At 44.6% G+C, this 26,241-nt stretch overlaps 1 protein-coding gene across 9 annotated transcripts in view; it reads right to left on the reverse strand.

The window, feature by feature from the left end:
* LOC139566926 (teneurin-3) overlaps window positions 1–26,241 on the reverse strand; it is a 248,776-nt gene that overhangs the window by 23,062 nt on the left and 199,473 nt on the right. For 5 of the 9 annotated variants that reach the window (XM_071388307.1, XM_071388304.1, XM_071388303.1 and 2 more), the window contains 6 exons: window positions 16,494–16,743; window positions 12,992–13,012; window positions 7,481–7,713; window positions 4,786–4,940; window positions 506–607; window positions 147–320 (listed from right to left, as the gene is read on the reverse strand). In XM_071388307.1, the coding sequence (XP_071244408.1) occupies window positions 147–320; window positions 506–607; window positions 4,786–4,940; window positions 7,481–7,713; window positions 12,992–13,012; window positions 16,494–16,743 (935 nt within the window). The remainder of the gene's footprint in view (window positions 1–146; window positions 321–505; window positions 608–4,785; window positions 4,941–7,480; window positions 7,714–12,991; window positions 13,013–16,493; window positions 16,744–26,241) is intronic. The other 4 variants (XM_071388305.1, XM_071388308.1, XM_071388302.1 and 1 more) reach the window with 1 other exon arrangement.

A 26,241-nucleotide genomic window follows, 5' to 3' on the forward strand; every position in this document is an offset into this window, starting at 1 on the left:
ATTGAAAGATATTCAAAATAGGCGCCGTCCGCAAAAACAGTGCCAGCAAGAACGACAAATACAACAGTACGTTGTTCTTGGTCTTCCCCCCCCCTTCGTTTGCATCTCATGACATGTTATTGAACTATATTATAATACTATATCACCTGGCGGATGCGGTGTATCTTCTTCTCATCAGTCTCGGCGATGTAGAGCACGCCACTGTAGGAGAGGGCGATGGCAGCAGCTCCCTCCAGCATGGTCTGCACCGCCCGCTTGCCCAGCGTGTATTCTATACCTGGCACCTGGCAGTGCATGGGACGTCCCGCCACGATGCGCACCTGTTGGTACACAGCAACAACACTAGTCAAAGAGGTGACCGATATCTTGACAAAGGCTTATTCAGCCCCAATGTGTCGGTGCATCCTTCCATCTCGCCTTACCCATCATGCATTGTTCCCACTACCAGCATGAACTTATTTGTGTATGTAATAGAAGTGCTCCTATGTGGGAGTGTGATGGTCACCTGTCTGTTCTCAGTGATCTGCAGCACCACATTGTTGTCCAGGACATAGATGGAATTATCCATGGGGTTGATGGCAAGGGCTGTGGGCCACTCCAGACGAACCTACAGCAGAGCAGAGATTAGATTTATTAGGATCCTCATTATCAGGATTTATTAGGATCCTCATTATGACACATAACCAAAAAGACATTACAGACCCCAAAAACACTGAACAATTGACATCCACTTAAAGGAGACGAAAAAGGAATCAACCAGAACCTTTATTAGCCTCACGGGGTGAAAACTCTTCGCAAAAGTTCCGTAAAGATGACAGAAAAAACAAATCCACCCACAAACACAGAACAGATGAGATGTGAGTCTAGTGCTGCTTTGCACCCCCCCAGCCCCCCTCTGCCTCCCCCCTCCCCGAGTGTCTGGCCGTGACACTGATGAAGAAGGATCCTTTACTTCTCAGGACTTATACATTGTGTGCTTCGCTCTGATTCAATTTAAATCAGCCACTGGGTCATTTATTACATTTGAAGACAAACACACACACACACACACACACACACACACACACACACACACACACACACACACACACACACACACACACACACACACACACACACACACACACACACACACACACACACACACACACACACACACACACGCAGGCCCACACACAGGCGCGCACACACACATGCAGGCCCACACTCACTTACGCATGCACACCCCGACACACACTCTGCGAAATGATGCGTTCCCTCATCGCCTGAGGGAAGCAACTCTCTGCTGGCAAAACAAAGAGGAGAGAGAAAGAGAGACGTAAACGTTAAAGTTTTATTGTCTAAACGAGACTTCTCTCTCATTCTCTTTCCATCTCCCGGTGGAGGAGCAGGGTATGCTGGCGGACAAAATGTGATGGTAAAAGATGATATGAAGAGAACACACTCCCACCCCCCAGCCCAACCACCCCCCAAAACACACACTTCTGCACCATTAGTGTTGTAGAGCTCCGGGCACAGCGGTAGTTAGGGATCTGCTGTCTTCGGCCCTGGACCCGACGTCTTCACCTCACCCCCGACCCTGAGTGACCTGGCAGGTTAAGCGCCTCGGCGGAGGACCATTAAAAGCTAATGACGCTTTTAGCCTTCAGCTCGACCACATGAAAGCTCTTCCCTGCCAGTTACAGACCATGCATTATACATGACTAAAGCTGCACTATAAAGAGCCACTATTTGGGCACTTGGTACCATGCAGTGACTGGAAGACAGACTGTGTTTCTTACTTCGCCTCTCAAAGTGCTACAAATACTTAACCCCTGCTTTTTCCCCTGTGGAAATGGAAGTGGAGGAAAATGAAAAGACAACAGGGCGTTCCTGTCTATTCAGATGCCCAAAAACATCAGTTGGTAGCCACTGCAGAGCACGGCGGAGTTCAATCGTCAACTTCTCAACATAGCTCCTGGAGAGAGAGAGCTGGAGAGAGAGAGCTGGAGAGAGAGAGTTGGAGAGAGAGCTGGAGAGAGAGAGTTGGAGAGAGAGAGCTGGAGAGAGAGAGCTGGAGAGAGAGAGTTGGAGAGAGAGAGCTGAAGAGAGAGAGCTGGAGAGAGAGAGCTGGCGAGAGAGAGTTGGAGAGAGAGAGCTGGAGAGAGAGTTGGAGAGAGAGAGCTGGAGAGAGAGAGCTGGAGAGAGAGAGTTGGAGAGAGAGAGTTGGAGAGAGAGAGCTGAAGAGAGAGAGCTGGAGAGAGAGAGCTGGCGAGAGAGAGTTGGAGAGAGAGAGCTGGAGAGAGAGTTGGAGAGAGAGAGCTGGAGAGAGAGAGCTGGAGAGAGAGAGTTGGAGAGAGAGAGTGGTATAGCCTTGAAAGCACTGAGGCTTTGGAGGGGACTCCCCTCTCTACAGTACAGCATGGGAACATTTTATTTCATACCCCCGCCATGTTGAGGTGACAGTGGTTGGAGGTTGCAGTGTAACGCGTGGATGTGTTTCTGCTGCCTGTTTTAACTGACACAGAGCTGTCTTCGGTTTGTTTTTGCTCCATTGAGTCCCAGGCTGCTTCCCGAATGGCACCCTATTCCCTATTTAGTGCACTATCTAGGGAATAAGGTGCCATTTGGGACGCAGACATACTTCTTCTCCCTCCCTGGCTGGCTGCGCTACACTGTGTCTCTTCCCCATTCTTCCCCCCAGACCCATGGGTACTGCATATATGTTCCTCTCTGAATAACTCAACTCTGTGTTTCTCTCTCTCGCTCTCTTTGTCACTGGGGACTCTCTCCCTCGCTCTGTGATTGTGACCGTGCAGAGGAGGAGAGGATGAGAAAGAGGAGGAGTGAGTCCAAAGAAGAAAGGAAGAGAGGGATGGAGAGATGGAGAAGAATGATCTGAGTGAATCTGTCTCTGGGATGTCTCTGTCTGTTTTGAGAGACGGGGAATCAGAGGAAGTGAGGTGTACCGAGGATTGATATAGGGGTAGCTCGGGGAAAACACACACACACACACACACACACACACACACACACACACACACACACACACACACACACACACACACACACACACACACACACACACACACACACACACACACACACACACACACACACACACACACACACACACACACACACACACACTGATCTAGCTAGCAGTGGAAGGCACAGGGGACTCAGAGACAACACAACAAATACCTGACTTGCCCACACTGGTTATGCATCACATTAGTTCAGAACACTGTCAATATACTGTCAGTCAGAAAAGTGACATTCTCTTGGGCTCTCAGTTTGGCAACAAACATCAACGAAACGACCACCATCTAGACAGCACCATCAGTAGCCTATCACTCAAGATAACCCACTTCAGTGCTTCCCTAAAGCTCAAAATAGCCCATTCTGATTGGATAATCCAGGAGAAGCGCCTAGTAAGACCTCCAATAGGGGAGGCCACTTTCAGGAACAGTATTATGATTGACACATCCTATTCCCTCTTAATCCTCAGATGATTCCTGTCTTACAACAATAAAGTGAGATCCAAACTGTACCCTGAAATACCTGGAGTTGGATTTGGCCCTTAGAAAGAGCTGAGGCTGAGGGCCATAGTGCTGTCTGGGGTTGGGGTCAGTTCCATTTCAATTTGGCAATTCAGGAAGTGAACAACTGTAAAACCTCAATTAGACGCCGAGTTTCTTTTAATAGCTGAGCAACTGCACACATTTCAGCAAATACAAGCCTGTTTCAAATAAACGCCGGGTCGAAATGAATTGTTTACGAGGTTACCATGAATTACCATGAATTGTTTACAAGGTTTAATGCTTGATTTGTTACATCGAAAAATTATGACAATCATCAGTTTGTATCGCCAATAATAAACTGCTAGCCATTGGCTGCTAACAGCTGAGAACTGCTAGCCATTGGCTGCTAACAGCTGAGAACTGCTAGCCATTGGCTGCTAACAGCTGAGAACTGCTAGCCATTGGCTGCTAACAGCTGAGAACTGCTAGCTAACTGGCAAGCACAAACACAGTCAAGAGCTTCGGGAGTACAGAGCCCTAGAAATCGTCAGAACCGACGAAAATGGACAAGGAAACGTTTTGAATGTTTTTTAAGATGTAATAAGACAAAAGAAACGTGACACAGTGTGTAAATGATAACACATTAGTGCAGGAAATGTGCAAATGAGCAAAAGCTGTGAGCACTAAGGAAATAGACTCAAACAAAAGCCTGTTTCTAATAAGCAACAGTTGTTTTCAGTGATTTAAGCAAATAAACACCCAGGCTATTATTTCAGTTTTCTAGTTAAAATGTTTTTTTTTCTCATTGTGTCATTTCAGTTTACTTCCTGAATTGGTTGAATTGAAATGGAATCGTCCCCAACCCTGGCACTGTACCCTACGCCATAGGGCTGAGTTCAGCTGTGTTGGTTGACTGGGGGCAGGTTTGGGGTATAGCGAGCGGCCAGCAGGGGGAGCTTTAGGCCTTTAATAGGCACTGCCACTCAGTAGGGGAGAACACAACACACACTGGCTGGTTCTCTCAGATGAGACAACACCCCAGCCACACCATCTACTACAGTCTACATCACAGAGGCTATATGGACTGAATGTATATTGCCAAATTAGCACTTTGATGGTTTCAAAATGCTTTAGATAGTAAGAGTGACAGAACCATGTTTGTATATGTATGGCTCTGAACGATGACTCAGGGCCGCCATTAGGATAAAGTGAGTCCAGCAAACACTGGCGGTTTGGTGTGTGTTCGTGTTCAGGTGGATGTCCCTGTGTGTATGTGACCCACCTGTCTGATGTGCATGCTGGTGTCACAGGTCAGGGGTCGTGCTGAGGTGAGGTCGTTGGAGCCCAACAGGGTGGAGATGATCCCGTTACGATCCACCTTCCTGATCATGGTCCCGTCTACGAAGTAGATGTACCCGTTCTTATCTACCGTAATACCTGGAGTAGTGGAACAGATAGGGAAAGTGATGAGAGGTAAGAAGTAGATGTACCCGTTCTTATGTTCTTATCTACCGTAATACCTGGAGTAGTGGAACAGATAGGGAAAGTGATGAGAGGTAAGAAGTAGATGTACCCGTTCTTATGTTCTTATCTACCGTAATACCTGGAGTAGTGGAACAGAGAGGGAGGTGATGACAGGTAAGAAGTAGATGTACCAATTATTATCTACCGTAATACATGTAGTAGCGGGACAGAGGGAAAGGAAGGAGATTTAGTAGAAGTAGATGTACCCGTTCTTACCTACCGTAATACCTGGAGTAGAAGCAGAGAGATGGAAACTGAGATATTTGGATGTACAGTATACATACCTGCGTACATGCACATTCAGTACACATTCAGTACACATTCACACAAACATACTATACGCACATACACACTCCCATGCACACGCATGCACACGCACACACAGCACCTGCCAGTCTGTGTATGTACAACGTGTTCGTATGAGTGTGGCTTGGGCATTTTTCAGGTCACCGCAGAAGGAAGCACCCGGTGAATAATTCACATTTTGATGTCTAGTAGTAAATTATTTCACAGGGCAAAAGAGGAAGGGAGGAAGGGGGGAGGGAAAATAAGCAATTTTCAGCGCCGTCTCTGCATTTAAAAACAAAAACAAAATAGGAACAATAGAATATAATCAAATCAAATGTGTGAATCCATAACTGTCTCTATTTTGGGGACGAGAGCCTAGAAGAGAGGAGGAAGGGAAGAAAACACCCATGTTTCTGGTGGGTGGGTGGGAGGGAGGGAGGGTGGGAGGGAGGGATGGAAGGAGAGAGGGAGGGAGGGAGGGAGGGAGGGTGGGTGGGTGGGAGGGAGGGATGGAGGGAGGGTGGGTGGGAGGGAGGGTGGATGGGATGGAAGGAGAGAGGAAGGGAGGGAGGGAGGGAGGGAGGGAGGGAGGGAGGGAGGGAGGGAGGGAGGGAGGGAGGGAGGGGCAGGGGGGTTAGTTCATCTTCACTTCACATCCAAATGGATGAGAAACAGACTGTTGCTATGGTTGCGACAACAGCGGCTAAAAGCAACTTCTGTCCCTCCTTTCTCCTGTGTGTGTATCTGAGGGTCCGCGCTCCTGAGGCGGTGTGTGTACCTGCTTCGCTGCTGATCCTGTAGGGAGGGGGATGAGGGGGGTGAAGGGAAAGAGGGATGGGGAGGAGGGGGAGAGAAAGAATGGATGGGAGAGGAGGGGTGTTAAAAACCCCTGCCGCATTCCGCCATGACCAGCAAGCTAATCAAAGGAGAGACAGATGAAGAGAGGAGGAGAATGGAATGAGAGGAGGAAGAGGGAGGGAGGAGGTGATAAGAGACGCTGAGTGGAGAGGGTGGGATGAAAAGAAGGGAGAATAGGAGAGGAGTGGCAAGGCTGAGAGGCGGCATGTTGTAAATGAAAAAACTCTCCCTCTCTCCTCTCCATCCCCCTCTCTCTCTAAGCCATCTGCTGCTAGCGACGGCTCGCTAACATTTATTTGCATTTCTCTACTCTCTCTTTCCCTCTCTCACACGTTACCGCCCTCCTAATGGTCTTCCGACTCGCTCTATAACTGCAGTTTAACAGGCAACTGTGTGCATGTGTGTGTGTGTGTCTAAAGGCTCTCTCCATTAAAATCTAGACTAAAAGCTTGTGCCTGCCAAAATCTCCCAGCTACTGCTCAGCCACCTCTCACCTCATTACCGCCGGGGTGTGTGTGTGATAGTCACACCTGTGGGTTACAGACAGGTTTTATGGGGGCTGGCTGGTGCGGTGGGACAGACAGACTGACAGATTGCCTGAAGTGGAGTGTTGGAGGCCATACTAAGCAAGTATGTGGGAAGTTTCTGTCAGTCTGAGTCTGTGTGGTTCTGTTTTAATGCCATGGTAGTATAACGGTAGTATAATGGTAGCATAATGGTAGCATAATGGTAGTATAATGGTAACATAATGGTAGTATAATGGCAGCATAATGGTAGCATAATGGTAGCATAATGGTAATATATTGGTGGTTTAATGGTAGCATAATGGTAGTATACTCGTAATATAATGGTAGCATAATGGTAGCATAATGGTATCATAATGGTAGCATAATGGTAGTATAATTGTAGTATACTGGTAGTATAATGATAGCATAATGGTAGTATAATGGTAGTATAATGGTAGTATAATGGTAGCATAATGGTAGTATAATGGTAGTATAATGGTAGTATAATGGGGATAGAAGCTTGCGGGGTAAGAGTGCTAAAGCCTTTTACCAAGGGCTGGTCTGTTTTTCTCTACAGGGAACTGTGCATGAATTATATGCCAGACCATATAATATGTGTGTGTGTGTCTGTGTCTGTGTGTGTGTGCGTTTTTGTTGGTGTCTGTACCAATGTCCTGTGTAGTTGTGTGTTTCTCTGTACAGGGCACTGTAAATGTATTATGTCAATCATTTTGTTGTCTGTACCAATTTTCAGCATGTGGCAGTGTGTGTGTGTGTGTGTTTATTCCTCTGTCATCCTACCTTTGGGCCCCATGAGGAGGGCCTCTGTGGCCTTGCCCCCGTCCCCGCAGCGTGCCTCGTCGAAGGGGGGACACTGCTCCCCGGTTCCTGCCACCACCTCTCCGTTCTGGAGCAGCTCCTTGGTGCCCGTCAGGACCTTGGGACGGTAGATACGGCGGGAGTTGGTGTCTGACACGTACAGCTGCCCCGTAACCGGGTCCGTCGCCAGGTAGTACCGGTGGGCCGGGTTGTTGCTACGGAAACCAATGTGGAGGAAGAGTTGACCGTTAGGGACAGTGAATTGCGACACTACAGAACTCACACTACAGCCACACTTCACATAAAGATACCGTACCACCAACATGGAAACTAAACAAATGAACACTGAAAATGACAGAAGGGTTCAGACCAGAGGGAAGATGAGAGGGCAGCGTCCATTTTGTTTCTGTGGCACATCATACTAGAGGTGTTAGAGGTTCCACAGTGGCATATGGCCTCAGCCGGGGTGAACCTAACGCGATGCGACTGCCGATCACTATCGTCTGACGCGCTCCTAATGATGCCCAGTAACCTGTCACATTCGCTCCATCATCGCCTGCTTGGTGAGCTGGGTGCCGGCGGTTGCCGTAGCGATTGATGAAAGTCAACAACTGATCAACGGGCGTCAATTAGGACGGCTTAAAATAGGGGGAAGGACCCAGACACCTCATGCCAAGGACAGGCTGGCTGTTTCTAATGACACACTCATGGCTAGAGAGATCGAGAGGGAGAGAGACCGAGAGATACAGAGAGAGACACTGTATATAGACATAATATGACATTTGAAATGTCTTTATTCTTTTGGAACTTTTGTGAGTGTAATGTTTACTGTTAAATTTTTATAGTTTATTTCACTTTTGTTTATTATCTATTTCACTTGCTTTGGCAGTGAGAGAGAGAGAGAGAGAGAGAGAGAGAGAGAGAGAGAGAGAGAGAGAGAGAGAGAGAGAGAGAGAGAGAGAGAGAGAGAGAGAGAGAGAGAGAGAGAGAAATGGCCTAGATGTTATATAGCCAAGATAAACAGAATAATATATATATATTTATTTTTTTTACATTGGAGGAAAATCTACTTTTGGGGCATTTGACTGTCTTTGCACTTTGCTCTCACTGACAGTCCACTGTTCTCCTAGTGCCCACTTCACTTGCAGGTAAAAGTAGACAGGAAAACATTCTGGGAAGTAGCGAACACAGAAGCTTGGCTTTGAATATGAATCTGTCGTCAGCGATTACTCAGTAAGAGCGAGAACGGTTACGAACGAGTGTCGCTTCGGGCAGGAGTAAAGAAACGGGGAGACAGACACCCCCACTCCTCCATATTGAGGTGAATCTTTAGATTTCTTTAACAAATATGACGAGGCAGGTGTTTCTTTGTCGCTAAGGGCTAAAGACAAGAAGGATTGACACGGAGGCAAACACAGAGGCAAGCAGATAATAAGAAGCTGAAGGTCAAAAGAAAACATAATTGAATGATAACAAATGTGTGTGCGTGACTGTGCGTTTGCATGGATCCTCCTCCGTTAGAATGGTTCTGAGGAGGTTTGAGGTCAATAGTCTCTCCAGTTTACAAAGCTAAGCAGAGCAAGGGAGTCAATAACGCTAGTCTTAATGACACTCCCAAATGGAGCGAGACGTCTGGGTGTGTGTGTGTGTCTGTGTCTGTACCGTGTGTGTATGTGCATGCATGTGTGTGTGTGTGTGTGTGTGTGTGTGTGTGTGTGTGTGTGTGTGTGTGTGTGTGTGTGTGTGTGTGTGTGTGTGTGTGTGTGTGTGTGTGTGTGTGTGTGTGTCTGGGTGTGTATGTGTGTGTGTCTGTACCGTGTGTGTGTATGTGCATGCATGTGTGTGTATGTGCATGCATGTGTGTGTGTGTGCGTGCGTGCGTATGTGTCTGGGTGTGTATGTGTGTGTGTCTGTACCGTGTGTATGCGTGTGTGTGCGTGTGAGGGCCTAGGATTAATGCGTCTGACACTAAAGGAGTCTCTGTGATGCATTAGACGGCTCGCAAATGAATGGCCCCAAAATGGTTATTAATTCATTACCATTAATTCATAATGGAACATTATTATTGTTACCCTGAAGTATTGAGGAATGAAAGAGTGGGCTGGGGACCCATTTATATTTTCACCATTACTGTTACTTTTTATTTTCACCATTACTGCTACTTTCTATTTTCACCACTACTGTTACTTTCTATTTTCACCATTACTGTTACTTTCTATTTTCACCATTACTGTTACTTTCTATTTTCACCATTACTGTTACTTTCTATTTTCACCACTACTGTTACTTTCTATTTTCACCATTACTGTTACTTTCTATTTTCACCATTACTGTTACTTTCTATTTTCACCATTACTGTTACTTTCTATTTTCACCATTACTGTTACTTTCTATTTTCCATGACTTTCTATTTTCACCACTACTGTTACTTTCTATTTTCACCATTACTGTTACTTTCTATTTTCACCATTACTGTTACTTTTTATTTTCACCACTACTGTTACTTTCTATTTTCACCATTACTGTTACTTTTTATTTTCACCATTACTGTTACTTTCTATTTCCCATGACTTTCTATTTTCACCATTACTGACACTACATTCCCAGGCACAGTTATTCCCCATGGCTACATTATCATCATGAGGGAATGTTCTTCATCTCCTCTGATCATTTTCCAGATATCCCACCCCTCTCTTTCTCCTTGCTGCTGGGTCCCCATCAGCCTATGATGACAGCACAGCACATGACGTCTGACGTATTAAGAATAGGCCTGATTTAGTGCAAACCAACGCTAGTCAGGGACAAAGACAGAGAGAGCACCTCTGAGCACCACCATAGTTCCTCCTCTCCTCTGAGCACCACCATAGTTCCTCCTCTGCTCTTCTCTCTCCTCTGAGCACAACCATAGTTCCTCCTCTCCTCTGAGCACCACCATAGTTCCTCCTCTCCTCTTCTCTCTCCTCTGAGCACCACCATAGTTCCTCCTCTCCTCTGAGCACCACCATAGTTCCTCATCTCCTCTTCTCTCTCCTCTGAGCACCACCATAGTCCCTCCTCTCCTCTTCTCTCTCCTCTGAGCACCACCATAGTTCCTCCTCTCCTCTGAGCACCACCATAGTTCCTCCTCTCCTCAGAGCACCACCATAGTTCCTCCTCTCCTCTTCTCTCTCCTCAGAGCACCACCATAGTTCCTCCTCTCCTCTTCTCTCTCCTCAGAGCACCACCATAGTTCCTCCTCTCCTCTGAGCACCACCATAGTTCCTCCTCTCCTCAGAGCACCACCATAGTTCCTCCTCTCCTCTTCTCTCTCCTCTGAGCACCACCATAGTTCCTCCTCTCCTCTGAGCACCACCATAGTTCCTCATCTCCTCTTCTCTCTCCTCTGAGCACCACCATAGTCCCTCCTCTCCTCTTCTCTCTCCTCTGAGCACCACCATAGTTCCTCCTCTCCTCTGAGCACCACCATAGTTCCTCCTCTCCTCAGAGCACCACCATAGTTCCTCCTCTCCTCTTCTCTCTCCTCAGAGCACCACCATAGTTCCTCCTCTCCTCTTCTCTCTCCTCAGAGCACCACCATAGTTCCTCCTCTCCTCTGAGCACCACCATAGTTCCTCCTCTCCTCTGAGCACCACCATAGTTCCTCCTCTCCTCAGAGCACCACCATAGTTCCTCCTCTTCTCTCTCCTCTGAGCACCACCATAGTTCCTCCTCTCCTCTGAGCACCACCATAGTTCCTCCTCTCCTCTTCTCTCTCCTCAGAGCACCACCATAGTTCCTCCTCTCCTCTTCTCTCTCCTCAGAGCACCACCATAGTTCCTCCTCTCCTCTGAGCACCACCATAGTTCCTCCTCTCCTCAGAGCACCACCATAGTTCCTCCTCTCCTCTTCTCTCTCCTCAGAGCACCACCATAGTTCCTCCTCTCCTCTGAGCACCACCATAGTTCCTCCTCTCCTCAGAGCACCACCATAGTTCCTCCTCTCCTCTGAGCACAACCATAGTTCCTCCTCTCCTCTGAGCACCACCATAGTTCCTCCTCTCCTCTGAGCACCACCATAGTTCCTCCTCTCCTCTGAGCACCACCATAGTTCCTCCTCTCCTCAGAGCACCACCATAGTTCCTCCTCTCCTCTGAGCACCACCATAGTTCCTCCTCTCCTCTTCTCTCTCCTCTGAGCACCACCATAGTTCCTCCTCTCCTCTGAGCACCACCATAGTTCCTCCTCTCCTCTGAGCACCACCATAGTTCCTCCTCTCCTCTTCTCTCTCCTCTGAGCACCACCATAGTTCCTCCTCTTCTCTGAGCACCACCATAGTTCCTCCTCTCCTCTGAGCACCACCATAGTTCCTCCTCTCCTCTGAGCACCACCATAGTTCCTCCTCTCCTCTGAGCACCACCATAGTTCCTCCTCTCCTCTGAGCACCACCATAGTTCCTCCTCTCCTCTGAGCACCACCATAGTTCCTCCTCTCCTCTGAGCACCACCATAGTGCCTCCTCTCCTCAGAGCACCACCATAGTTCCTCCTCTCCTCTGAGCACCACCATAGTTCCTCCTCTCCTCTGAGCACCACCATAGTTCCTCCTCTCCTCTGAGCACCACCATAGTTCCCCCTCTCCTCTGAGCACCACCATAGTTCCTCCTCTCCTCAGAGCACCACCATAGTTCCTCCTCTCCTCTGAGCACCACCATAGTTCCTCCTCTCCTCAGAGCACCACCATAGTTCCTCCTCTCCTCTGAGCACCACCACAGTTCCTCCTCTCCTCTGAGCACAACCATAGTTCCTCCTCTCCTCTGAGCACCACCATAGTTCCTCCTCTCCTCTTCTCTCTCCTCAGAGCACCACCATAGTTCCTCCTCTCCTCTGAGCACCACCATAGTTCCTCCTCTCCTCTGAGCACCACCATAGTTCCTCCTCTCCTCTGAGCACCACCATAGTTCCTCCTCTCCTCTGAGCACAATCATAGTTCCTCCTCTCCTCTGAGCACCACCATAGTTCCTCCTCTCCTCTGAGCACAATCATAGTTCCTCCTCTCCTCTGAGTACCACCATAGTTCCTCCTCTCTATCTAGACTTGACCCCGGGTCTTGTCCTCACTCCTCTTTGTCAAAGGGCCACAACCGTACAATAGAGAAGTATTGAGTTGAAAATAGACCCCTCAAAACGTTTTGCTAGTTAGCGTTTTTTGTTGTTGTTGCTAGTTAGCGTTTTTATAAAAGTGTTAAGTTGTCTTTTACAATGTGCTTCACAAATGACTAGGGGGTTCTGGATGGTTCCAGCGGGTTTGTAGGGAGATAAAGGAGTCCGATTCGCCGAGAGCTGATGTCGGCCAATCCGCTAGAATGATTCTGAAATCCCTCCAAAGCCTTTATATAAAGAGAGCGACTGTATTCTATGGACGAGCTGCCACTAGGGTTTACACAGGGGACACAGAGAGAGAGGGAAACAAGACTGGTATGGATCTGTGGTACATGGTTATATTGTTACTGAGGCTTACCTATGTCTGAAATCTTTATTTCTTAGAGGAGCGGAAGCAGAAGGGAACAAGAAAGAGAGAAATAAAGAGATAACAGAAGAGTGTTGGTTAGTCAGGATGGAGAACACCGAGAAAGAGAGAGATAACAGAAGAGTGTTGGTTAGTCAGACTGGAGAACACTCAGAAAGAGAGAGATAACAGAAGAGTGTTGGTTAGTCAGGATAGAGAACACACAGAAAGAGAGAGATAACAGAAGAGTGTTGGTTAGTCAGGATAGAGAACACACAGAAATAAAGAGATAACAGAAGAGTGTTGGTTAGTCAGACTGGAGAACACACAGAAAGAGAGAGATAACAGAAGAGTGTTGGTTAGTCAGGATGGAGAACACACAGAAAGAGAGAGATAATAGAAGAGTGTTGGTTAGTCAGGATAGAGAACACACATAAATAAAGAGATAACAGAAGAGTGTTGGTTAGTCAGACTGGAGAACACACAGAAAGAGAGAGATAACAGAAGAGTGTTGGTTAGTCAGGATGGAGAACACACAGAAAGAGAGAGATAATAGAAGAGTGTTGGTTAGTCAGGATAGAGAACACACAGAAAGAGAGAGATAACAGAAGAGTGTTGGTTAGTCAGGATGGAGAACACACAGAAATAAAGAGATAACAGAAGAGTGTTGGTTAGTCAGGATAGAGAACACACAGAAAGAGAGAGATAACAGAAGAGTGTTGGTTAGTCAGGATGGAGAACACACAAAAATAAAGAGATAACAGAAGAGTGTTGGTTAGTCAGACTGGAGAACACACAGAAAGAGAGAGATAACAGAAGAGTGTTGGTTAGTCAGGATAGAGAACACACAGAAAGAGAGAGATAATAGAAGAGTGTTGGTTAGTCAGACTGGAGAACACACAGAAAGAGAGAGATAACAGAAGAGTGTTGGTTAGTCAGGATAGAGAACACACAGAAAGAGAGAGATAACAGAAGAGTGTTGGTTAGTCAGGATGGAGAACACACAGAAATAAAGAGATAACAGAAGAGTGTTGGTTAGTCAGACTGGAGAACACACAGAAAGAGAGAGATAACAGAAGAGTGTTGGTTAGTCAGGATGGAGAACACACAGAAAGAGAGAGATAACAGAAGAGTGTTGGTTAGTCAGGATGGAGAACACACAGAAAGAGAGAGATAACAGAAGAGTGTTGGTTAGTCAGGATAGAGAACACACAGAAAGAGAGAGATAACAGAAGAGTGTTGGTTAGTCAGGATGGAGAACACACAGAAAGAGAGAGATAACAGAAGAGTGTTGGTTAGTCAGGATGGAGAACACACAGAAAGAGAGAGATAATAGAACAGTGTTGATAAGTCAGGATGGAGAACACACAGAAAGAAAGAGATGTTTGCACACACACACACACACACACACACACACACACACACACACACACACACACACACACACACACACACACACACACACACACACACACACACACACACACACACACAATAAAAATTGTCATACACACGGACACATTAGTACACATATACTGTCAGGCAGTCAGAGAGTTAGCCGCCCCCCCCCCCCCACACACACACACAGCCGTCCACCTGGGAGCTAGTGTTTGCGTTAGCATGAATGGTTCAGCTAGCATTAGCGTGCCAGACTTGTGCTCCAGGTTAACAGGCTCATAATGGCCTATTGATTGTGTTCCTGACAATGAAAAGGCAGGGCCTAAACAACAGTGTTAGCACCCCCGGTGAATAGCCAGGACGCTGGGATTACTGTCAATGCCAACGCTGCGGAGTGACTTTTCATTTATAATACACATGCATGCGCATAAGTGCGCGCACACACACACACACACACACACACACACACACACACACACACACACACACACACACACACACACACACACACACACACACACACACACACACACTTTCTCTCTTTTTCTTTTCTAATTAGTAAATTTAATTTAATTAACCAAGCATAATAATGAAATTGAGTTAAGCCTGGGTGCATTACTGTGTGCTGGGCGGAGAGAGAGACAGAGAGACAGAGACAGAGGGAGAGACAGAGAGAGAGACAGAAAGAGAGACAGAAAGAGAGACAGAAAGAGAGAGAGAGAGACAGAACGAGAGAGAGAGAGACAGAGAGACAGAGAGAGAGAGACAGAGAGACAGAAAGAGAGAGAGAGAGAGAGACAGAACGAGAGAGAGAGAGAGAGAGAGACAGAGAGACAGAGAGACAGAGACAGAGAGAGAGACAGAAAGAGAGACAGAAAGAGAGAGAGAGAGAGAGAGAGAGAGAGAGAGAGAGACAGAGAGACAGAGACAGAGAGAGAGACAGAAAGAGAGACAGAAAGAGAGAGAGACAGAACGAGAGAGAGTGAGAGAGAGAGAGAGAGAGAGAGAGAGAGAGAGAGAGAGAGAGAGAGAGAGAGAGAGAGAGAGAGAGAGAGAGAGAGAGAGAGAGAGAGAGCAATAGTGTTGTTCTTGTATACATGATTATATGTACTATTATTATTATTACTATTGAAATGAACTGTATTTCATTATCCTCATTGCATTGTACTGTATTTACTGAAATTCTGTAGCCTACCACTATACTGCTTTGGCAATGTCAACACATTGTATTTCATGCCAATAAAGTCTGAATTTGAATTTGAATTAGAGAGAGATTGAGAGAGAGAGACAGGGGCAGAGGCGGGAGAGGGAGAGAGAGAGAAATGGAGGACTTGTATCCCTGTGTTTGGTCACATTTGCATGGAAGGGTGAGAGCATCAGTGAGGAAAGAGAGAAAGCAAGAGAAGCTGGAGAAGAAAGAGAGACAGACGATATATTTCCTCAGGGTAAAATGTGAGAAGGTAATTTATGAGCAGTGAGTGTTCATAACAGGGCTAAAATGTCCTACAGACCAGGTTAGAGGAGAGGCTGTGTGTGCGTGTGTGTGTGTGTGCCTTCCATAACATCTGTATCTCATCATTGTAAATTACCAGATAAGACTGACCACACTCCACGTGTAGTGAGTGTGAAATTGCATTTTTACTGAAACAAATCAATGTGTGTGTATCAGGGGGTAGCTCTTGTGTCATCCAGCCATCCATCACTGCATTCTCCTGTCCATCTCCCTTCCCCAAACCATTGTCTGAGGGCCTGGCAACCAGAGCTCCACCCCTTCAATCCATCCATCCATCCACCCAACGCCACCCACCTCCATCCCTCCCTCCATTTATCCATCTATCATCCATCCCTCCACCCGACCCACACACCCCACCTCCATCCCTCCCTCCCTCCCTCCCTCCATTTATCCATCTATCCATCCATCCCTTTTTCTCTACATATGCATGTTAGTCATTCATCAGAAGTAGGTAAAACAACCACAGATCAAGAATATTGCTAAAGTCAAACCATCTTCAAGAAATAAACCGCATCAACAGCGGTTTGATTCAGACTAAAAGAAAAGTACAACATATAGGCTGTTTTTTCCCCTCTCTGTCTCTGTTTTTTCCCCCATGCTTACCTGAGCTCCATCACACTGGTGACGTTCCCAGAGGGGAAGATGCGTCTGATGTAGTTGAAGTCCCCGACGAAGAGGCTCCCGTCGGCGCCACAGGCCAGCGCCACGGGGGCCAGCAGCTTGTTGCCCTCCGCCTGGCCGTTACAGCTGGGGCACGAGATGCTGCGGCGCCGGCCGTTACCCATGATGCTGCTGATCACTGGGGGCTGCTGGGAGATGAACACGTTCTCACCGTTGCCCTTGTACAGGATGCCTGGATGGGGGAGAGGGAGGGGGAGGAAGGGTGGGAGATGGAGAGGAAGATTAGCTGCTGTGTCAAAGTCGTGTGTCATTGTGATGAGTGGAAGATTGCCGAAAAATAAGCGAATTGTTGTTGTTGGCTTATACATGTAGCTTTTTGTACATTTGTGTAATTTCGGAACTTCCATGTTCGCCAAAAATGGAGGTGACGCATATTTAAACGGTAAAGTATTATCAAATAACAGCTTATATGTAGAAGGAATATAATTTGGCGTGTTGCAAACGTGGTCGAGGGATCAACGTAACACTTTTAATGGCCAGTAGTTGCAACAGTTTCACTTGACCAGATGATCGCCACAGGGAAATCAAATCAAAGCGTTACAAACTTCTCTCTTTCACTCTCTCTTTCATAGAATAAATCCAGGCCAATGTTGTTTTTCATGTTTAACTCAACACCACTTCCTGTTAATCCTCGCCCCAAGGCTAACCAGCTATGCAGCCAGGAAATAAACACTCACTGCTTTAAAATTAGACCCACTTCACACACACACACACACACACACACACACACACACACACACACACACACACACACACACACACACACACACACACACACACACACACACACACACACACACACACACACACACACACACACACACACAATTAGCATTTCACCAAAAATGTGTAATTAATACAGGCTTTGAATATTGTATTTCTCAGATGATTTTCACCTCTGTGAGAATGCGATCTGAAGGAACCGTAGCAGGGTTTAAATGGGTTGACACCACAGCTGCTCCTGTCGTCATGATTACGGGCTTTTGATCATTGGAATGTTCATTTACGTGGTGCTGGGACTGAGGGCAGGTTTTTATCTGGTAATGGTGGTCGTTTGGAATCGATGAATGGTGTTAGCGCTGGTGTATGGTGCTGGGACTGGGTGTTATGGGGTGATGAGGGTGTTATGGGAGTGGGGCACCCTGGGTAGGTGTTGCCTGACCTTGCACTTCTCTCTCTTTCCATTCAATTCAATTCAAAGGGCTTTATTGGCATGGGAAACATACAGTATGTTCGCTCTTTCCTCTCAACAGGGTTTCATAGGAGCACACAGCGTGGGAGATAAAAAGATGCATGTGTGTGTCACCACACATTTAAGAACATGACGCCTCCCCCACCAGTAACACACAACAGGGTGCTGATTTGGAAAAACTGTTGAAAGACAAAGTAGTTAAATGGGATCAGCCGTAGGTGTAGTTTTCAAAGCAGCAATATGTAAAAACCAACTGCATAGTATAAAGTGCAGTACTTCAAACCACTGCTATTCTGAAAAAGCCTCTATCAATACATACAACTATCTGTATATAAAAACAAAAAAATATATAATTTCTAGATTAAAAGAAATGTGATAATCAAAATCATTACTTTTGTAGCTAGCAATAAAAATTGCGGACAACTAAAATAATAATTACAGCTACTTGATTATCAGCATATTCATGGAGGCATAACTTATATATGATAAGGTAATAAAACTCTTAATAATGTGATGAAAATACTACATACAAAATTACAACATTAATATTGTTCTGATTACTAGATATACTAATTGTAATACTTATGATAATAATTATTAAATAATATAGTATTTATTCAATACATCATTATTTAAAAAATGTCATTAAATACTTTTAAATCATACTATAATATTGTACCTAAATAATATTATAATAATTACTAAGTACAGTATCATTAGTGTTATCATCCATATCAATAGCTTCCTCAACAATGTATTTATCTTTGCAAATACATAACTATTTAATTACTGCTCTCATTATCATCAATTATTCCCCTCCAAGTATGATTCCCTCTGGCAGTAAAGGAAATAGCTACCAAATCAATACAATTGCAGCCGGTTAATCAATCGTTCTATTCTCTCAGGTCTGGTGCCTTGACATTGTCCCTGTCTCAGGTTCCTTTCTGCTCCATATACTTAGTGCATGAATTGGGCCAGTATTGGGCACCTCAAACTTCTTATTGAATATTAGTTCTAAAATATCAACCCTGGTATAGTCAAATTAAAACGAGTGCTGGCGCCTAAAAAAATGTTGGGCAATTTTTTCTTTCCACTAAAAGCACTGAATATACCATAGAAATGAAATGAACACTATGGAAATGTTTTGGGAATATTGTGGGGATATATGGGGATGTTTTGGGGATATATGGGGATGTTTTGGGAATATTGTGGGGGTATATGGGGATGTTTTGGGAATATTGTGGGGATATATTGGGATGTTTTGGGAGATTTTGGGGATATATGGGAATCTTTTGGGAATATTGTGGAGACATATGGGGATGTTTTGGGGATATATGGGGATGTTTTGGGAATATTGTGGGGATATATGGGGATGTTTTGGGAATATTGTGGGGATATATGGGGATGTTTTGGGAATATTGTGGGGATATATTGGGATGTTTTGGGAAGATTTTGGGGATATATGGGAATGTTTTGGGAATATTGTGGAGACATATGGGGATGTTTTGGGAAGATTTTGGGGATATATGGGAATCTTTTGGGAATATTGTGGAGACATATGGGGATGTTTTGGGGATATATGGGGATGTTTTGGGAATATTGTGGGGATATATGGGGATGTTTTGGGAATATTGTGGGGATATATGGGGATGTTTTGGGAATATTGTGGGGATATATTGGGATGTTTTGGGAAGATTTTGGGGATATATGGGAATCTTTTGGGAATATTGTGGAGACATATGGGGATGTTTTGGGAATATTGTGGAGATATATGGGGATGTTTTGGGAATATTGTGGAGATATATGGGGATGTTTTGGGAATATTGTGGAGATATATGGGGATGTTTTGGGAATATTGTGGAGATATATGGGGATGTTTTGGGAATATTGTGGGGATATATTGGGATGTTTTGGGAAGATTTTGGGGATATATGGGAATCTTTTGGGAATATTGTGGAGACATATGGGGATGTTTTGGGAATATTGTGGAGATATATGGGGATGTTTTGGGAATATTGTGGAGATATATGGGGATGTTTTGGGAATATTGTGGAGATATATGGGGATGTTTTGGGAATATTGTGGAGATATATGGGGATGTTTTGGGAATATTGTGGGGATATATTGGGATGTTTTGGGAAGATTTTGGGGATATATGGGAATCTTTTGGGAATATTGTGGAGACATATGGGGATGTTTTGGGAATATTGTGGAGATATATGGGGATGTTTTGGGAATATTGTGGAGATATATGGGGATGTTTTGGGAATATTGTGGGGATATATTGGGATGTTTTGGGAAGATTTCGGGGATATATGGGAATCTTTTGGGAATATTGTGGAGACATATGGGGATGTTTTGGGAATATTGTGGAGATATATGGGGATGTTTTGGGAATATTGTGGAGATATATGGGGATGTTTTGGGAATATTGTGGGGATATATTGGGATGTTTTGGGAAGATTTTGGGGATATATGGGAATATTTTGGGAATATTGTGGAGACATATGGGGATGTTTTGGGGATATATGGGGATGTTTTGGGAATATTGTGGGGATATATGGGGATGTTTTGGGAATATTGTGGGGATATATTGGGATGTTTTGGGAAGATTTTGGGGATATATGGGAATCTTTTGGGAATATTGTGGAGACATATGGGGATGTTTTGGGAATATTGTGGAGATATATGGGGATGTTTTGGGAATATTGTGGAGATATATGGGGATGTTTTGGGAATATTGTGGGGATATATTGGGATGTTTTGGGAAGATTTCGGGGATATATGGGAATCTTTTGGGAATATTGTGGAGACATATGGGGATGTTTTGGGAATATTGTGGAGATATATGGGGATGTTTTGGGAATATTGTGGAGATATATGGGGATGTTTTGGGAATATTGTGGAGATATATGGGGATGTTTTGGGAATATTGTGGGGATATATTGGGATGTTTTGGGAATATTTTGGGGATATATGGGAATATTTTGGGAATATTGTGGAGACATATGGGGATGTTTTGGGGATATATGGGGATGTTTTGGGAATATTGTGGGGATATATGGGGATGTTTTGGGAATATTGTGGGGATATATTGGGATGTTTTGGGAAGATTTTGGGGATATATGGGAATCTTTTGGGAATATTGTGGAGACATATGGGGATGTTTTGGGAATATTGTGGAGATATATGGGGATGTTTTGGGAATATTGTGGAGATATATGGGGATGTTTTGGGAATATTGTGGAGATATATGGGGATGTTTTGGGAATATTGTGGGGATATATGGGGATGTTTTGGGAATATTGTGGGGATGTTTTGGGAATATTATGGGGATATATGGGGATGTTTTTGGAATATTTTGGGGATATATGGGGATGTTTTGGGAATATTGTGGGGACATATGGGAATGTTTTGGGAATATTATGGGGATATATTGGGATGTTTTGGGAAGATTTTGGGGATATATGGGAATATTTTGGAGACATATGGGGATGTTTTGGGGATATATGGGGATGTTTTGGGAATATTGTGGGGATATATGGGGATGTTTTGGGAATATTGTGGAGATATATGGGGATGTTTTGGGAATATTGTGGGGATGTTTTGGGAATATTATGGGGATATATGGGGATGTTTTTGGAATATTTTGGGGATATATGGGGATATTTTGGGAATATTGTGGGGACATATGGGAATGTTTTGGGAATATTATGGGGATATATGGGGATGTTTCAGGAATATTGTGGAGATATATGGGGATGTTTTGGGAATATTATGGGGATATATGGGAATGTTGTTATACTAAGCTCCCCCCAGGATGTACTGAGCTTACCTCTGTGCTGTGCCATGCCCTGTCTCCTGAGGGCCATTGGAACAAACACACGCCCTGTACCACTACCCACAGGCCCTGGCCCACTCTGCCCACCCGTGCCCAGAGATTGGCACTGATTGGAATAATTTCTGATTGGCTGTGGGGGAATGAGAGTTGTCTATGGTAGGCTGAATGAGAGATAAAGAGAGAGAGGAAGAGAAAGTGGCCAAGGGTGCTGCTGTATGGATTTTGGGCTGTGTGATGTAGCCAGCGGGGTTGTGTTTTCAGTTGGATCCAAAACACTGGGGTTTAATATCCGGCCTGAGGATATGGTGATGGTGGGGAGAGGGGCTTTGGCGGCACGCGTGGTGTTCTGGTAATCACTTGGCTAATAACAACAGGAACTAATGCTAGAGGCAGTGTGTCAGTTCATTGGGTAGCCTACAGCCAGGCTTTAGAAATACCAAAATATAAGCCTAGTGGTCTGAGTACAAAATAAAGAACAAAGTAAAAACAAAAAAGAAAAATACACGTTGAAAAAGATTTGTAAAATTATAGTTTTACAACATGTAGTCTTGTTTTGACATTGTTACTTTCCTCAGTTTCTTTATGATCAGCACCCCTGCTGACGAGGCCTAACAGTGGATCAAACAGACTGGACCTGTCCATCAACTCACAGGGGGTCTTTTATCTGTGCTGGAGCGAGGTGTGGTGCGTGTACGAGGCAGCAAGGTGTGGAGTAGAGGGGGAGAGCGGGAGGAGAGAGGGGGAGAGCGGGAGGAGAGAGAGGGAGAGAGCGGGAGGAGAGAGAGGGGGAGAGCGGGAGGAGAGAGAGGGGGAGAGCGGGAGGAGAGAGAGGGGGAGAGCGGGAGGAGAGAGAGGGGGAGAGCGGGAGGAGAGAGAGGGGGAGAGCGGGCGGAGAGAGGGAGGGAGAGCGGTTGGAGAGAGAGGGGGAGGAGAAGCCTTTGATCTTTACTTCATGGCTCTGGTTGGATCAAGGACATCGGGAGAGAGACACGGGTCGGAGGGAATCACGGACGGCAAACGCAGCCGGGTTGTGGTGTGGCCGAGCGATATGAAATAGAATAACGAATGTCTGACGGAGGGAAAACGTGAGTGTACATACACATCGATGCACAGACAACAAACAACATGAAAGTATGTAAAGTACATGGACACGGTGTACAATATACCGACGTAATGTACACATTCAAACACCTACTTTAAGGTCCTCAAGATCCCTTCACAGTCTCAGGATTGAATGGTTGGCTGTACAACATAGGCAGCTGTTGCTGGTAGCCTTGATGCTTTTAAGTAGCAAGACAAAATATTTCAGTGCCTTTGAACGGGGTATGGTAGTAAGTGCCAGGCGCTCCGGTTTGAGTCAAGAACTGAAACGCTGCTGGGTTTTTCCACACTCAACAGTTTCCCGTGTGTATCAGGAATGGTCCACCACCCAAAGGACATCCAGCCAACTTGGCACAACTTTGGGAAGCATTGGAGTCAACATGGGCCAGCATCCTTGTGGAACGCTTTTGACACCTTGTAGAGTCCATTCCCCGATGAATTGAGGCTGTTCTGAGGGCAAAAGGGGGTGCAACTCAATATTAGGAAGGTGTTCCTAATGTTTTGTACACTCAGTGTATATTCTGTAAAAGGCATGTGTGATATCTTATTTGGAAAAGTGTCACTAAAATCTTTCCATGTTGGCATTACTCTACAATAAATATGCAAGGATTTCTTCCCCTGTAATATACACTGAACAAAAATATAAACGCAACGAAAAGTGTTGGTCCCATGTTTCATGAGGTGAAATAAAATGTTCCATACGCACAATGATTTTTATTTCTCTCAAATTTTGTGCCAAAATTTGTTTCCATCCCTATTGGTGAGCATTTCTCCTTTGCCAAGATAATCCATCCACCTGACTGGTGTGGTATATAAACAAGCTGTTTTAAAAAGCATGATCATTACACAGATGCACCTTGTGCTGGGGACAATAAAAGGACAGTCTAAAATGTGCAGTTTTGTCACACAACACAATGCCACAGATGTCTCAAGTTTTGAGGGAGCCTGCAATTGTCCACCAGAGTTGTTGCCAGATAATTTAATGTTCATTTCTCTACCATAAGCCACCTACAATGTTGTTTTAGAGAATTTGGCAGTAGGTCCAACCTGCGGGATCGTCTGAGACCAGAACAGCTGATGAAACTGAGGAGTATTTCTGTCTGTAATAAAGCCCTTTTGTGGGGAAAAACTAATTCTGATTGGCTGGGCCTGGCCCCTGCCCAGTCATGTGAAATCCATAGATAAAGAAAATCATTTATTTCAGTTGACTGATTTCCTTATATGAACTGTAACTCAGTAAAATCTTTGAAATTGTTGCATGTTGCATTTATATTTTTGTTCAGTATAACTTTTTTTTAAATATTTCAAGGGCTTGCCAGTGGAGACAAAAGGGAGAGAGAGTGAAAAAAAATAGAGAGAAATAGCAGGAGAGAGAGAGAGAAAGAGAGAGAGAGAAAGAGAGAGAGAGAGAAAGAGTGGTATGAGGGACACACACACACACTCTCTCAGGTGTAATTTCTGCCCTAGTCACCCTTCATCCCTATATTCCTCTCTAGCAGGAAAGCCTTAGGTGTGCATGTGTGGGCGTGTGTGTGTGTGTGTGTGTGTGTGTGTGTGTGTGTGTGTGTGTGTGTGTGTGTGTGTGTGTGTGTGTGTGTGTGTGTGTGTGTGTGTGTGTGTACACAACACATCTCCTTTTGGGACTCTGGTGTGTGAGGGGAAATCAACAATAACAAATGAACAGGGTCCTGGGTAGGAAAACGAATCAATCAGTTAGGCCCTGGACTGACCTACCAGGGAAAACACCACTGTGGCCAGGTGCTGTGTGTGTAGCGTGTGTAGTGTGTGTGTTGTATGTGTGTGTTTGTGTGTGTAGATCGAGAATTCATCCTTTCTATCGATTTCATTGAAATAAACTGCAACCCATGTGTGTACAAGCGTGGAACAAAATGTGTGTGATTATTTTCCAATCCGGTACAGTGACGGTCAATAGTCATTAACCAAAATGTATTTCTCATAATAATCCTTGTCACTGCTTTTCCCGCCCGTCTTTCTGTGCTAAACACCTTTGTAGGTTGGTATTTCACACTAGTTGCTTGTCCACGCTTAATCTAGGTAATGGCTATAAAAGCTTAATCTAGGTAATGGTTATAAGAGTTTAATCTAGGTAATGGCTATAAAAGCTTAATCCAGGTAATGGCTATAAGAGCTTAATCCAGGTAATGGCTATAAGAGTTTAATCTAGATAATGGCTAAAAAAACTTAATCTAGGTCATGCTATAAAAACGTAATTTAGGTAATGCTATAAGAGTTTAATCCAGGTAATGGCTAGAATAATTAATCTAGATGGTGGCTGTAAAAACGTAATCTAGGTCATGGGTATAGAAGTTTAATCTAGGTAACCACTATAAGAGTTTAGTCTAGATAATGGTTATAAAAACGTAATCTAGGTAATGGTTATAAGAGCTTAATCTAGGTAATGGCTATAAGAGCTTAATCTAGGTAATGGCTATAAGAGCTTAATCTAGGTAATGGCTATAAGAGCTGAGTCTAGGTAAAAGCTAGAAGAGTTTAATCTAGATAATGGTTATAAAAACGTAATCTAGGTAATGGTTATAAGAGCTTAATCTAGGTAATGGCTATAAGAGCTTAATCTAGGTAATGGCTATAAGAGCTTAATCTAGGTAATGGCTATAAGAGCTGAGTCTAGGTAATGGCTAGAAGAGTTTAATCTAGATAATGGTTATAAAAACGTAATCTAGGTAATGGTTATAAGAGCTTAATCTAGGTAATGGCTATAAGAGTTTAATCTAGATAATGGCTATAAAAATGTAATCTAGGTAATGGCTATAAAAGTTTAATCTAGGTAATGGCTATAAAAGTTTAATCTAGGTAATCATTATAAGAGTTTAGTCTAGATAATGGTTATAAAAACGTAATCTAGGTAATGGTTATAAGAGCTTAATCCAGGTAATGGCTATAAGAGCTGATCTAGGTAATGGCGAAAAACTTAATCTAGGTAATGGCAGCAAGAATTAATCTAGATGGTGGCTATAAAAACGTAATCTAGGTAATGGCTATAAAAGTTTAATCTAGGTAATCACTATAAGAGTTTAGTCTAGATAATGGTTATAAAAATGTAATCTAGGTAATTGTCACGCCCTGGCCATAGAGAGGCTTTTATTCTCTATTTTGGTTAGGCCAGGGTGTGACTAGGGTGGGCATTCTAGTTTCTTTATTTCTATATTTTCTGTTTCTATGTTTTGGCCGGGTATGGTTGTAACGGCGGTCCTCCTCCTCTTCTACCGAAAAGGAGGAGTAGTGAGGGAACCAAGGCGCAGCGGGTTGTGAACACATTATATTTATTAAAGACAAGACAAAAACGAACTATACTTGATAATGATACAAAATAACAAAACGAAAGTAGACAGACCTGAACGACGAACATACATAAACACGAGAACGCACGAACAGGGAAAAATAGCCTACATGAAATGAACAAACCGTAACAGTCCCGTATGGTGCGACAAACACTGACACAGGAGACAATCACCCACAACGAACACTGTGACAACGCCTACCTAAATATGACTCTT

This window comes from Salvelinus alpinus, chromosome 39 (genome assembly GCF_045679555.1).
Source record: "Salvelinus alpinus chromosome 39, SLU_Salpinus.1, whole genome shotgun sequence".
In the NCBI taxonomy this organism is placed as follows: domain Eukaryota; kingdom Metazoa; phylum Chordata; class Actinopteri; order Salmoniformes; family Salmonidae; genus Salvelinus; species Salvelinus alpinus.